The 15,000-nt window shown below is 48.6% G+C and overlaps 1 protein-coding gene across 8 annotated transcripts in view; it reads right to left on the bottom strand.

Moving 5' to 3' along the window:
- LOC147007442 (uncharacterized) overlaps positions 1-15,000 on the bottom strand; it is a 65,347-nt gene that overhangs the window by 46,474 nt on the left and 3,873 nt on the right. Inside the window, exons 2-4 of one of the 8 annotated variants that reach the window (XM_085867149.1) lie at positions 9,680-9,836; positions 8,767-8,947; positions 7,770-8,671 (exon numbers count right to left, since the gene is read on the bottom strand). The exons of the other annotated variants lie outside the window; for them this stretch is intronic. Coding sequence (XP_085723275.1) covers positions 8,453-8,671; positions 8,767-8,947; positions 9,680-9,836 — 557 coding nt within the window. The 3' untranslated portion in view covers positions 7,770-8,452. Of the gene's footprint in view, positions 1-7,769; positions 8,672-8,766; positions 8,948-9,679; positions 9,837-15,000 lie in introns of those variants that run through there. 8 annotated transcript variants of the gene reach the window in all.

Genomic DNA, 15,000 nt, shown 5'->3' with positions numbered 1-15,000 from the left:
AGGAGTTTGGAAACGTCAAGCGGAACAAGGGGCGAGCTGGTTCTCAAGCGGTGCGTTAGGAAGCTTTCAAGAAGCGGACAAAGAATCTCTTCGATGTCGCCACCGCCAATACCCTGGACGTCCTCACGAATGAGGAGGATAAGGCATTTCTGCAAGCTCAGCGCGAACCCGGTCGCCATGGAAAGCTGGGATCTGTCGACACACGGTTGGCTGCCATGGAGGCCCGCGCCGCTCAACGCCGTGAGGAGCAGGAGCGACAGAGGCAGCGCGCGGAGGATGAAGCCAGCACGTCCGTGATCCAAGTGGAATTGGAATCGTCGTCCACCTCTGCAGATGAGACCAGTTAGGAGGGGAGCGGAGACGGAGAAGCGAGACCTCCAAAGCGCCCCAGGAGGGCTATGACAAACGTGATCATGCCAAGTGTGGCAGCGGCTCTGGACAGGGCCAAGATTACTGACCGGGGAGCAGTCTATGTCCTGTCAGCGGCAGCCCACTCGTTCGGCCATGACGTCTCCGAGATGAACATCAACCGCAGCTCAATCTGGCAGCATCGGCGGAAACACCGGACGGATGCTCGTGTGGCACTCAAGGAGGAGCTACCGGGTGGGGGGGCGACACGCTCATTGTTCATTGGGATGGGAAATTGATGCAAGACCTTGCAACCAAGGAGACTGTCGATCGACTTCCCATTCTGGTCTCAGGCAATGGAACGGTGCAGCTCCTCAACATCCCCAAGCTGCCAAACGGAACGGGCTCTGAGATGGCCAAAGCAGTTGTCGGGGCACTCGAAGACTGGGACTTTACTGAGCGCATCGGTGGATGTCGTTTGACAAGACATCCTCCAACACTGGCCTGAAGAACGGGGCTTGTGTCCTGATCGAACAGCAGCTCAAGAAAGATCTCCTATACTTCGCGTGCCGCCATCATGTCCTTGAGCTGCTCCTCGCTGCGGCTTTCACGACGGTCATCGGCCCCATGTCAGGTCCAACAGTGATCATGTTCAAGCGCTTCCAAGGTCACTGGAAGTTCATCGACCAGAGTCAGTTCGAGTCCGGTGAATCCCACCCCCATGTGCGTCCTCTGCTGGACCATGTGGACAAGGACTGGTTCCAGAGCACCCTCATCAACCACAAGGGCCTTTGGGACGACTACCGGGAGCTGCTGGAGTTGACTGTGATCTTCCTCGGCCAGGTCCCCCCACGAGGAGTAAGGTTCCTAGCCCCCGGACCCATGCACCACGCAAGGTGGATGTCCAAAGCCATCTACGCACTGAAGGTGTGGATGTTCCCGGAGCCAATTCAAGCTCACAGCGAGGGAAGACAAGGGCCTGCAGGAAATCGCCGTCTTCGTCAGTCGCCTGTACGCGAAAGCCTGGACACTGGCTCCGGAGGCCGCAGCTGCCCCTCGACACGACCTGCAACTGCTGAAGGATTTGACGACCTACATGGACGTCAACGGGACGTGTGCAAGGCAGCTCTGACCAAGCTGCAAGGGCACCTGTGGTACCTCTCGGAGGAGCTTGTCGCTCTGGCGCTCTTTAACCCCCTGGTCACGCTGGAGGAGAAGAGGCAAATACTCACCTCACTTCACACCACGGTGGGAGTTGAATCTCCAGCGAAGCGTCCAAAGCTGCCCAGCCAAGACGTCTCAGGACTCCAACTGCAAGACATGGCATCAACCAACACGCGACGGTTCTTCCAGAAGCTGCGCCTGGAAGACGGCTTCCTCGACGCCGATCCCGCAACCTGGCTGCAGCGGGAAGACTTCTGGACAGCGGCGGCCTTCGTGCAGGGGATAGCGGTCATCAATGACAAACTGGAGCGAGGATTTGCCCTCATCCAGGAATACAACCGAATAGAATGCTAACTCAGGATGATGAGCAACTGCAATTTCTCCTCCAAGTTGTCTCTCGTCATCGCGCGGAGTTCCCGGACTCCAGAAAGAAGACCGTGGCTGCTGGTGTGGCGGCCCAGCAGGAGCAGGAGCACTAAGTCGGACGGGCCTAGGAGCCTTGTGGGACATTTTGCTTAAGATTTTTTGTTATCGTTGAATACATTTAACTGTGTAATGAGGTAACCATTTATAAAATACTGTATGTTGTGTGTTATAAGCTAACATTTTGGGAATAAATGGCACAAAAAAATTTTTTCAAGGATTGTTGTTTTTATTCCTCAGGGTGAAACTTCAAGGCCAATGAGGGAGGGGTAGATGTTGTCCGATTGGAAAAAAAAGTTCACCAGGAGAGTTTTCTCGACTATTCCAATGAATCCCGGGGGTTGGAGCTTAGAGAATCCGAAGTTGAGGAATAAGGACCACCCTAATATGCACAGACGTTTACAGAAAAATAGTGCTGCATGGCATAAGTCGTGCAGAAATAAAGTTAGTAATGAAAAGTTTCAGAGAGCACACAAGAGAAAAACTGTGGAATCACAAGAGTAAAGTCCTGTGAAAACAAGAAGATCCTGTTCAGATAATCAATGACCAGATCTGTGCATCTTCTGCAACAATCCTGCTGGACGTGACAGCCTTCATAAGGCTGCCTCATTTGACGTTAACTTCAAAGTCAGGAAGTATGCTGCAGAACATTTGAATGGTACACTCCGCACTGGGAACAAGTCAGTTCTGGCAGATGTGATAACAGAAGGCATAAACTGTCCAGAAGCTACTGAACTTCATCAAACATCATCTTGCCTTTTCATTGATGGACAAGCACTGGTGGTCGCTCTGGGGAAGCCTAACATTGCACAGACCTTTGAAGATCTGGCTGACACATACATGAGCACAGTGTTGAAAGCAGGTGCTAAATATTGTTGCGGTTGAGGAAATTCGCAAACCACCATTCAGGTCCCGTAGTGAGATATCTCTGTAAGTACATGTGTAGTTAGCCCCAAACCCGTTGTTTAGAGGGAATAAATGTGATTCATTCGGGCTGCGACCCTTTGAGATAGCCGTTTTTCTGTTCTATCTTTATTTTGAACCAACCACGTCTCAACCGCCATCACACAACAACCACCAACCGCAACGCCGCTTCACAACAACAACAACGCCAACAGCCACGACCTTTACCTTCACAACTCGCTCCCGCAAACATCGCATCACCGCCATTCCAAACGTCGCCATGGCCATGGACCACCACTTTAAACCCTCCACCACCTTCGCCTCTCCTTCTGCAGCCATTCCCGCACCGCTTGTGGGCACCGAGCGTCAGGCTGTCCTGGCCTCGTGCGGGACGCGCGCCGAGCCGCGGGTGCAAAGTGTGGCCTTTCCGAGGAGAAGTCGGATCAGGAATGATACATGCCCACTTCTGATCCGTCCAATCAGCAAGCACGGGGCGGTTTGGCCCTGCCTCCAGGCGCGTTGGAGTAGAATCGGGATATGCAAATTCGAGGATCAGGAAAGACCCACGCCCCTTTTTCTCCGTCCAATGGGCGAGCGTGGCTCCACCCCCTGCTCGTTCTGATCCAGAAATTTGCATATGGTTTCTCCTGCCGGAGTATAAAACGCCGAGCGCGGGGCGAATTTAGGGAGTTGGAGGCAGTCAGTTTTGAGAAGAGTCAAGGCGAGTTTGAGAAGAGTCAAGGCGAGTTTGAGAAGAGTCAAGTTGGGTCTGGAGGAGAGTCAGTCTGTCGGAGGTCGGAGTCTGTCGGGGTTCGGAGTCTGTCGGGGAGCTGCAGAGAGAGGAAGCCTGGAGCGCGGTCGAGGTGATTTGCTGCAGTCGGCTGAGGAGAATTGCGGAGGGGACCAGATAGCTCGGGTCCGAGGCAAGGAAGACGGCGGTCGGGGACAAGCTCGCAGTGGAGTCGCTTGTCGCGGGACCCAAGCAAGCCAGCTATCCTCTTTCCCCAGAGCATAAACAATTCCCCCCCGCGCTGAGATAGTGCGAAAAGGGGGGCCCCGTTCCCACCCCACTCCAAGCAGTGCCAACAAAACCCACGAAGGAGCGCGGAGTCGGGGCACCGCCGCGCCGCCACATTTGCGGCTCATCAGAAGTCACGGGTAGGATCCACCCGGTCTCGCGGCCCACAGGCCCCGTCTGTCCCCTTGTCTTTGAGGGTGGCCCTTTTCTTTTGCTTTTGAGTAAATGTGTTGTCGGCGCCGTCTGTAAAGTAAAACTGTGTAAGTGTTGCCGTGTGCACGCGTAGTCAGTAGTAGATCTGCATTGTTGTGTTTCTTTTGTGGCATCTGCTTTTGGTGCATAATTGTTGTAATTGTATATGTGTGCTTTCCGTGTGCCGCGGAATAAATGTGCATTATGTTGAACTGTTTTCCCGTTTCGCTTCGTCTTTTCTTTAATTGAATCTCCATCTTGCTTCACGTAAAGGGTTGGTAGTGGACTTAATACGCCCGATAATTAATCGGAACCGTCGAGGCCGACGATAACACTGCTCGGTTATCCCGATAGTACGGAACAGGTCGCTTAAGTGGCCCGTCCGGAGTCGACCTGCGGCGAGGTGCGATCGCCCGGTCTACCCTCCGCGTGGGTACTTAGGTAGGTCGAATTTGGCGAACAACCCTATCCCACGCGGGGGGCCGATTGGCACGATCGTGGTGAGGCCAAAAAGGCCCACCCGTGACTAGCTCCCGGCGTTAGTCCGAGAGGGTCATGACAGAATTGTCCGTCCGGTGGGCGACGTTCCGCAATTCGAGTTACGTGGCCGCTCGCACGCCGGCGGGCGCGAATTCGCAACAATATCAACGGATCGATGTTGTCTTTGACGGTTATAGAAAGGAGACAATCAAAGGTAATATCATAAGATGCCGCAGCGAAGCCACTCCACCGATTAGACGACTTATTGAGGGTTATGATGTGCCTCTTCCAAAAAAATGGAACCAATTTCTCTCACTGGATGACAATAAAGCTGATCTCGCAAATTTCTTGTCTGCAAAACTGTGTTCACAGGCACCAAAGGACAAAGAAATTGTAGTTGCTGGAGAATTAAGGGAGGAACTTGAGGTCAGGTCAGCAAAAGGGACAACTGATTTGAATCTGTTGAGATCCATACATGAAGAAGCTGACACCAGGCTGGTGTTACATGCTGTGCACAACCAATATAAATCAGTTGTTGTGTCATCAAGGGACACAGATGTGTTCTCCTGCTTTTGGTTTCCCACTTCCCACGTGCACAATGTGAACATCTTTGGATGACATCAGGTACAACATCAAATAAACGGCGCTACATACCAATTGATTCTGTTTTCAACAATCTACCGAGAAGTCTGTCCACAGCACTGCGACCATTTCATGCATTAACCGGCTGAAACACAACCTCCTACTTTGCAAATCACGATCATCCTCTTGCGTACTCCCCTAATTCCCCCCATTATTGTTGAATAAATACCCCAATTGTTAAATGTATCAGCTCATTTTGTGTTTCTTTCATTGGTTCGACATGACGCGTGTTTGAGGAATAGTGTCGGAAATTGTTCATTTGGTCCGGCCTGACTTTGGGAATTCCGCTCGGTTACGCCGGATCCGAGTCGGCGATAGCGACTCGATTCGGATAAAGTCGGCCGAGGGTGAATTTCTCCGGTAGTTTGGATCACGTGGGTATTTAGGTAGATTGAAATTGGCAATCGACCCTACCCCACGTGATCCATCTATTGGTGAGTTCGGTCTGATAGAGGCCCCGTCGGCTCGGGAGTTATCCGGGGGACGGCCTATACATTCCGGGCGATCGGTCGGGACGACTTGCAGCTCCATCTCGCGGTCATGCTCGTGGCCGATACCCGGCCCTGCAACAATATTATCCTTTATTTATATTCTAGTGTTCAAAGGACATATCTAAAATGTGTACAACTTATTAAAAATAAATTAACTTTGAAATAAACAAATAAATAATAATTAAATGTAAAATAAATCCGACATATTATTTCTGTTCACGTCTGTGCGTAATTTGACGTTTCTCCTCCGAAACTGCAGGACGGATTGTCGCCACTTTCGGCATGTGGTGGTCTGTGGTCTAATGTACAGCATTGGCTATGTGAGATCGCGCCAGACAGACAGGTTTGGGAATTTTGGGCGAATTTCTAATTTTTACATTCGTTTGCATGGCGACATGTGACGTCACCGCTGAGACGCGTAATTCCGTCATGACATCATCGGTCATTCGCTGACGTCATTACGCCTGTCGTCGACAGGTGTTGGTCATCCACCAACAAAGAGGTGTTCGATTGTCGGATGCACCCAAACAACTGCCGTTCATTACATTAATTGTCAATATCAACCGCCGTCGTTACCTGTGTTGTGTCTTGCGTGTGTGATCTTCAAATTAAAGCGTCCAAGCGGTGTTCGATCGTCGGATGTGCGCCAAAAAGTGCCATTCATAGATGCATTGCTACTGTTCAGTCTAGAGCTAGGCCTATATCATATGTATTATGTCATGCCAACACCAAACAAGCGTGAGGATCGAAACATTATGGTGCCATGTGCATTTTGTATGGATCGAGCCACGCATCTTCATCTTCAAAGTAGGCCTACTTTCCTTGCTTTGAAAAACGAGTACATGCCCTTACGTGTGTGGCCGTACGTGCAAACCAAAAAAAAAAAAACTTTCAAACTGCGAGCCAGATACAACAAACACACAGGCCGTTCCTTCGCTCTCGCGTGCCCGTACGTGCGTAGCCGTACGTGCGAGGCCCGGAAGTTCGCATATCGCAGTTACGATTATTTGCAATTTAGTTTTAATGGCCAATTATTCAATTAGCGCCAACGTATTTTGCCTTTTCGCAATGTCATCGCAAGGAAAAACACAAAGAGAAGAGAAAAAAGAAAAAAACTAAAAAAAAAACAAATTTCAAGCAACCACACAGGCCGTTCCTTCGCTCTCGTAAACGACGACTGGATTAAGGCATTGTGTTTATCTATAAATGCGCATAAGAAATCGAGAAATTATTACAATACAGTAAGTCATCACTATCCGCAAGTCCGTACGTTGTAACCCGTAATGGGGAACACGGCTGAGGATCTCTTCCCCATCGGCCACGCCGACACAGCAACGTGTCCTGTCATTGGTTGGTAAATAAATGGCCATAACTTGGGAAGCATTTGTCCGATTAATATCAAACCTTGAAAAGGCACATACTCAGGTCCCCAGCAATATACCTGGCAAGTTTCAATTAGATCAGACCAGTGGTTGTCGAGAAACAGCGGTCACACTCACACACACACACACACACACACACACACACACACACACACACACACACACACACACACACACATTGCTGGAATTATAGATAGATACAGTGCAGTACAACTCGACTCGACTGGAATGGACCAGCATTTTCGGTTCATTGACTGGAACTACGCGTCGGCATTATTGACCAATATTGCCAAACCCATGCCATATAACAGTATGCATTGACATCTAATAATTTCCCTTATTTTTCAGCTCCATAACATAAACAGTACCCACTTCTGCACTTCATTGATTCACACCTAAGTTCAAGGTGAGGTTCCATCCACTCCAGCAAAACTATACACAGAGCAAGAGTTCACTTTCACCTGTTTATTCTATTCCAAGAATCTCCAAAGCATGAGGAAGCACTGAAATAAACACGACATCGTACATTATACTGCCAGCCTGAACACAGTGACAAAACCACACATTAAGGAAATTTTACCCCTTATCCCAGACACCACAAACTGAAACTCAATGAAACACCTGTTTTGCCTATAACAAACATTTCTACCAAAGACAGTTAATTGGAGAGTTTAATACCTTGGCTACTTCAATTTCTACCCCATTTTTAAGGAAATGTAATGTACATATAATTCACTTTTCAGATGCCATCTCAGAATAGTATACCTCCTCGTTGCCAAGCCAATCGGCAACTACAATTTCTACCCCTTTCTTTTTATACAAATTGATGATGTATGCCACACGACTGAATTTGCTGTGGTGGTCACATATTCTGACCAGCAGACTTCTTTCCCCATCACAAATCAAATTACCTGACTATGAATTCTGCTGGTAGCAAATGGTCCACCAACACAATACCCACCCATCTCTTGACACTGTCCGTTCCTCCCCCTACAGCATTGATGCGCCATGCCTCGACGTTGAAGGACCATCAGAGGGGCAAGGACCCCTTCACAACAAAGAGCCAATCTCCAAAGTATACATGATCAGCAACACCAAGAAACGGAGGAAGAGCGGGGAAGCAGGTTGGCAGTCCGTGCAACAGACATGACCCGCTATCGTCTGTCGCAGAATGCTGATAATGATACATCAGGACAAGTCCACCTGCAAAATGTTCAACCAAATTCCAGTACAGGACATGCTGCAGCACACATGGTGCAGTTCCTTGCCCGACGATTCCCACTGCAGGTCGATCCATTCTCCATTGGAACATTGACAACGAAATTTTACCATACATCCCCGACCTATCCTAGAAATACCAAGCCCATATCAACCTCGAGGCCTGCACTACAATCAAGAGTGTAAAATACTTATTTAAGTATGTTTACAAAAGCCACGACTGTGCCAACATCCAGGTCACAGAAACTAATCAGCTCCATCACGACGAAGTTGCCACCTTCATTGATGCCAGATACATCAGCGCACCAGAGGCTTATTGGAGAATGGCTGAATACAAAATGCACCACCAATCTCATCCCATCATCAGGCTCGCCCTCCATCGACCCAGCCAACAACCAGTTCACTTCACCCTGGGAAACCACATTGCTGCAGCAGAAGCCTCCACCAACAAGGTAACACAATGCTAACAGCATTCTTCAAACTCAACATACAGCAACCCACTAACCTCTGCTTTCATCAATTGCCAAACCACTACGTCTTCAACAAATCCACACAAGAATGGCGACCAAGACAACGAGGCGCTGAAACCACTAGGCCGCATGTATTCCGTCAGCCCCAAAGACATGGAACGCAAATGTCTCCATCTCCTCCTGCTCCACGTGCCTGGCCCAACCTCATTTGAAGACCTGCGAACAGTTAACAGCAAAGTCTCTGACACATTCAAAGAAGCATGTATACGTTGACACTTCCTGATTAACGACACCGAATGGGATAAAGCTCTTTCTGAAGCAACTCTCCTCCAAATGCCGCAACAGCTGCAATCCCTTTTCACCACCATTTACATATATTGTGACCCAACCAACCCCCAGCAACTTTGGGAAAAACACAAGAATGCCATGATTGAAGATTACACCCATCGCCAATATTCCACCCACTTCACGACACAATCAGCCCTTCAAAACATCAACAGGACTCTGCAACAAAATGGTACAAGTTTATCAGCATTAGGACTACCAGATGTTAACCCACTCAACATTGAACATCTCCCCTCAGAAGACATCGATATTGCAGCAGAAACTGAAAAAGCCCAAACACAGTTAATGCACCTCAACGAAGACCAACGCACCTGAGTTGACCAAGTGCTACAAGATCTGGATTCACTTTCTCGACACCACACACCATCCAGTCAATGTTACTTCTTAGATGGTACAGGCGGGAGTGGCAAAACAACAGTGTATAACACACTCATCACCTGTTGCCAGAGTAAATCCATCCAAGTTGCATCATCTGCATGGACAGGAATTGCCGCCACACTTCTCTCTGGAGGAAGAACTGTCCACAATCTCTTCAAACTTCCTGTGCCAGTCCTCGACACCAGCACCTGCAACATTTCTCCAGCATCAAAGCATGCTCATTACCTCCGATCAGTCTCTCTCTTCATTGTTGATGAAGCCTCCATGGTCCCAGCAAATGCTCTCCAAGCAATCGACAGAATGTTACAAGACATCACTGGCATAAATGCCCCATTCGGAGGAAAAGTATTCCTCATGGGAGGAGACTTTCGCCAAGTGTTACCTGTTGTCCCAAAACAATCACAAACTGTCATTATTGAAAACTGCCTCAAACATTCCGCACTCTGGCCACATTTCAAGATTGTGAAGCTGACAAAAAATATGAGGACACATGAAAATCAACAACACTACGCACAATGGCTCCCACGATTAGGCAACTGCGAATTCTACAGTCAGCTGACCAATGCACCACCATCATCCATCGAAATCCCACCCCAGTGCAACATCGTCACCGAACAAGACAACATAGTATAGTGGATGCTGTGTTCACAAATGTAACCGATCCTCAGGCACTGTCCAACACTGATTTTAACACCACTCAATGAGACAACATTGATGCTGAATGACAGTCATAAAAAACTCCCAGGTCTGCCAAAAACCTACACCAGTCCAGACAAGGCCATCTCACATGATGAAAATGAAGTCAACAACTACCCCCATGGAATTCCTTCACGCTATCACCCCAACCGGCACGCCACCGCATCGCCTCATTTGAAAACCAGGAGCACTAATCATGCTATTACGCAACCTAGACATTACCAAAGGACTTTGCAATGGCACAAGACTATACATTAGACACCTCCATGAGCACGTACGAGATGCATGAGCACCACAGAGTTTTTCGACCCCTTGGACTACTAAACCACCATGTAGAAATTTAATTTTTTTCTTCCTGCATTCATAATTTCCGAAATTTCAGAGCTGTATCTCGGAGCCGGTTGCGACTTTCGGAATTAAACTTTGCATCAATCATGGCATAAAAAGTATGCCGGGTTGACATAATTTTATTTGAACTTGACCTAATTTTAAGGTCATGACCGCATTTTTGACATTTTCACATTTTCACAATAACTTGACGAAGATATGTCCAATCGGAACGAAATTGTCCTCTCCAGATGGTCGAGACTCTACACAGAGCTGTAACTTCGATGCATATTTTCGATGCTTCACAAAGAATATAATTAATTCATCATCATATCGACAAATGACATGGAAAGCAAACAACCGACCACCATGAACCACAAGCTGTCGGACATCCACTTCCTGTTTGGATCGGGCTTTCCGTGAATCGTGTTAATGGCATGAAGAGCTAAATGTTCTGCTATTTCAATGAGGTAATGAAGAAATATGTAACGACGATGTAACAATTTCCCCTTTTGCTTTGAAGAAGATAAACAAAGAAGAGAAGAGAGTGTTATGTGTGGTTGAGGTGTTCGGGTGGTGAGGTGACATGAAGAGACACATTTCAATCTTACAATCGCCATGTTAGTGCTCGTTGCAATGTGAAGGCAAAGACACCTCTTCGCCGTCTTCTTCACAATCGCGATGCACTCCCTTTGTGTGTTCCCTTCATTGTAAAACTACCAAAGCGACGGCTGAAAGGATTTTGAGCCAATCGGTGTTCCGGCCTTGTGAAGATCGAGACAGCGGTCTGTAAACTTATACACCGCCTAAATGGCTACGCGTCATTCTCTTAAAGCAGAGATTAAAAAACCGAGACATTTGAAATTTGTCCGAGGTCATAATTTACTTTCGCCCGTCAGATGCAGGGCAGGCGACCCGGCGAGGTTGTTGTTGTGCTTCCGCACAACCATGCCAAAGATAATTATTTTATTTGCATAAACCGACTTGAATGCTCCGATAACTTAGGTACAAACGACAATAAACTTAACAGCAAGAAAGAATAAGAGAGGAAAATAAGATAAGAGAGGCAACCTCAACTCCTGAAGAGCAAGAAAGAAGACGAGAGGAAAATGCAACAGGAATGGTGGCATCCAGAGCAGCTGAAACTCCTCAAGAGCAGGAAAGAGGATGAGAGAGGCAAACGTAACAAGAATGTCTGCATTCAGGAACCAGCTCTGGAGGGAAAAAGACAACCTGTATTCTCCCACAATCCAGCCTTGTATTATGCTTCTGATCCAGTAGTTGCGACTGGCTCAATGTCAGTGACTGGCAGCCACCGTGATGCGATGAAATGGAAAGGAGAAGCTCCAGAGATATGCTGCAACAGTGGCAGCAAGGTTCAGCTGGCCCAAATGAATGCTCCTCCTGCACCTCTTCGTACATCGTTGACGGTCGATACGCCAAATGCAAGTCATTTCCAAAGCAACGGCAGAAGATAGGACTCGTGCTTCAACGTGACATCTTTCAGCACCAAAAGAGATCAGAGGATCTGGCTACATGTGGCTGTAGACTGCCAAGCTGATGATAGGATGCATGACATGGGTCTCAGAGACCCGGCATGATTTTTGTTTTGCTATAACTTTGTTATATAAATGTTTATTTGCAGGACTTTCCAGGAGTGGTCATAAAACGTGGTGACAAATATCAGCCGAATTTTTTTTTTCTCGTCCATATTTCAGAGAAATAAATGTTGAAAAAAACACGACCCTGGATGTGCATGAGATGGGTCTGCGAGACCCGGGCTATATTTAGCATTGCCATGAATGTAATTAGTGGACAATTAGTCTTTTGTAACACGCAAAGCTATCTCGTGAGTCATCGGTGATGTACTAACATCGTTTTGCAAACTCCGTCTTGTTTCTCCTCGTTATGTCACGTGCTTCCTGAGTCTTTCTCAACTTCTCGTTTATTTCACCATCTTTGAAATTGGATCAGTGCTTCGGTTATTTTGACAAAGCCGAACATTTTCTTTGCATTTCACATCGATTTACAAGTTTGCTAATTATGATGCAAATATCACGTGATCCCAGCATCAACGATGAATCAGAGTGTTCAGAACCTCATTCAGACCCGAATTAGCAACCGGGTGCGAGTACCATGCGTCCTCGGCCGCAATGTTTGCAAACGGTATCAGCTCTTCAAGGACTTGAGTTGATGGCATCGAGTACAAATGGGGCCAGTGACGTGTTCGAAGAGGAAGCCTGGGACGACATCGAAAGAACCGTTCGAACCAGTCGGAATGGGATGTACTGGAGTGGAATCTCTGCACCTCAAGGGAAAACGCGACGACATAACGAGTACCCGACCAGGTCCTACACCTGGACGTACCACAATGTCACCGAAAGATCCATGGGATCTCTTTGGTACAAACAACATTCTCCAAGAGATTCTGAAGAGCTTCAACCTTGAAGGACGCAGAACGGTGGGGGCAACACACAAAAAACAGACGTTCACCGCAATCTCAAAAAAACGAGCTTCTGCCTTTTTGGGGCCTTTCACTCTTCGTGGGGTACGAAAAAAGCTGGGATGTACCGTTGCGTGAACTCTTTGGGAATCAGCTTTCAAATTCGTTCTATGAAGCTACAATGCCCATCAAGAGGTTTGAAGAAATCCGCTGGGTTATGAGGTCTGATGACAAGAGAACGAGAGAATTCCAGCTGCAAACGGAACACGTGGTGGCCTTTTGCTTTTTCTGGGACCTTTTCCTTGAGAACTGCCGAAGGAGGTTTGTTCCCCATGAATGTGTAACATTGGAAGAACAGCTACCTTGAGATGAAGGCCAGAGAAATCTGGGAGCAAAAGTTGTCCATCAATTGTGAAGTCAAGTGAGGAACACTGGGCTTCAAGGACTTGAGTTTGTCACCATGGACAATTTATTTCCCAGCGTACCTCTTGCTGAAGAGCTGCTTTCAAAGGGACTGACACTTGTGGGGACGCTCTGCCAAAATAAGCCCGATATTCCTGTGCTGATGAAGCCGAACAAAGAAAGTGAGCTTCACAGTACTGAATTTGGATTTAAAGGAAACATGACGAAGGTGACCTATGTACGTACCACCCCCACCCCCCAAAACAATGGCTGTCATACTCTTGAGCACAATGCACCATGACGAAGTAGTGGTGGAAGGGAGCAGAAAAAGCAAACCTGAGATTATCACATACTACAATGACACAAAAGGGGGCATGTCGACGCTATGGACCAGATGGTCCGCAACTACTCCTGCAAAAGGCAAACGTGTCGATGGACGATGGCCATGTGGTATTGTTGCGAATTTGGAAGCCATGAGCACACAGACATACAGGTCCTATCGCTCAGTTATTTCGGTAAGTATGTGTATTTTGTTAGGATCCCCGTCCCACGTTTAATGGGTGAATAAATGTACTTGCGCTGTGAGTTACTTTGATAGTCAGGGTTTTCTTTTATTTTTACACCCCTCATAACAACGCCAGCATCACCTTCACCTCGCTCTGACCGACGCCATTGTCTGCGTGCGTGTCAGCACGTCCGTAGGCGGAGCCCTCGCAGAATACAGTTCCTCTGGCGGTTTGGTGGGCGGAGCCCACGCAGAACCATGTTGCTCAACTCCCTGTTGGAGGGCGGTCCTTTGGAAGAAGGCGGAGTTCAAGGAGGGGCCTCGTTGCGGCCCTCGACCAATCGGCGTGCTACGGGTGGGGTGACCGCCACTCAGCCAATCGGGCCCTGCGACAGGAGGAAAGGGGTCCGCGTGACGTCACCACGCCCCCAGGCCAATTGATGGAATTGGCGCTTGTTTTGGCCAGTGAGAGAGACGACGAGCGATTTGCGCGCCAAAACCGGCCAGGGAGAGAGGGAGGGTCGCGAGGAGGCGAACCTCCCCCCCCCTCTGAAGAGGATGCAGTAATTATGGGTGCGGTCCGCGCGCGGGGGGTTCTGGTAAGAAGAAACGATCTGCGCGTAAGAGGTGGTTCAGTGCAAGATGGTCGAGTGCAAAGCGTCTGCGCGCGGAGCGGTCGGTGCACTGAGGGACTTCTCCTGCCCGCCTTCGCCCTGCCGATTTTCGTTCGCCTGGAGCCCGCTCGTGAGGATCGTGCTGGGGGTCCAGTCCTGCCCCGAGGACCCGGTCATTGCAAACCGCACGAGGCGGAAAGGTCAAACAGACTCTCACCTCCAGCTTGACTGTCCTCCGGGCTGGAGGTCCGATTAAAGACCTCGAGGTCCGATTATTTTGGGTGTGTGAGTGTGTGTTTGTGGCGCCAGTCCAATAAGTAGGAAATTGTATAAGTGCGTGCTGTACATACGTGCCTTCTATATTCGGATAACTCTGCCCTTACGTGCTTCCCTCCTTCCCCACCTGTTGTTTAATAAATATCCCCATTTGTGAAATGTTTCAGCTCGTTTGTGTCATTTCCTCCATTGGCTTCGCGTGCTGCGTGTTGGAAAACTAGCAGGCCGTTGTGCCGCCGTAAGGGGACATCTGGACCAACCGGGCTTCGGCAACCGTCCGCTC

The sequence above is a fragment of the Eptatretus burgeri genome, unplaced genomic scaffold (genome assembly GCF_056783735.1).
Source record: "Eptatretus burgeri isolate ZD-2024b unplaced genomic scaffold, Ebu_testis_v1 Ebu_testis_scaffold_167, whole genome shotgun sequence".
Lineage (NCBI taxonomy): Eukaryota > Metazoa > Chordata > Myxini > Myxiniformes > Myxinidae > Eptatretus > Eptatretus burgeri.
Note: the sequence above shows the minus strand (reverse complement) of the source record. Positions and strands in the feature narration are given on the sequence as shown.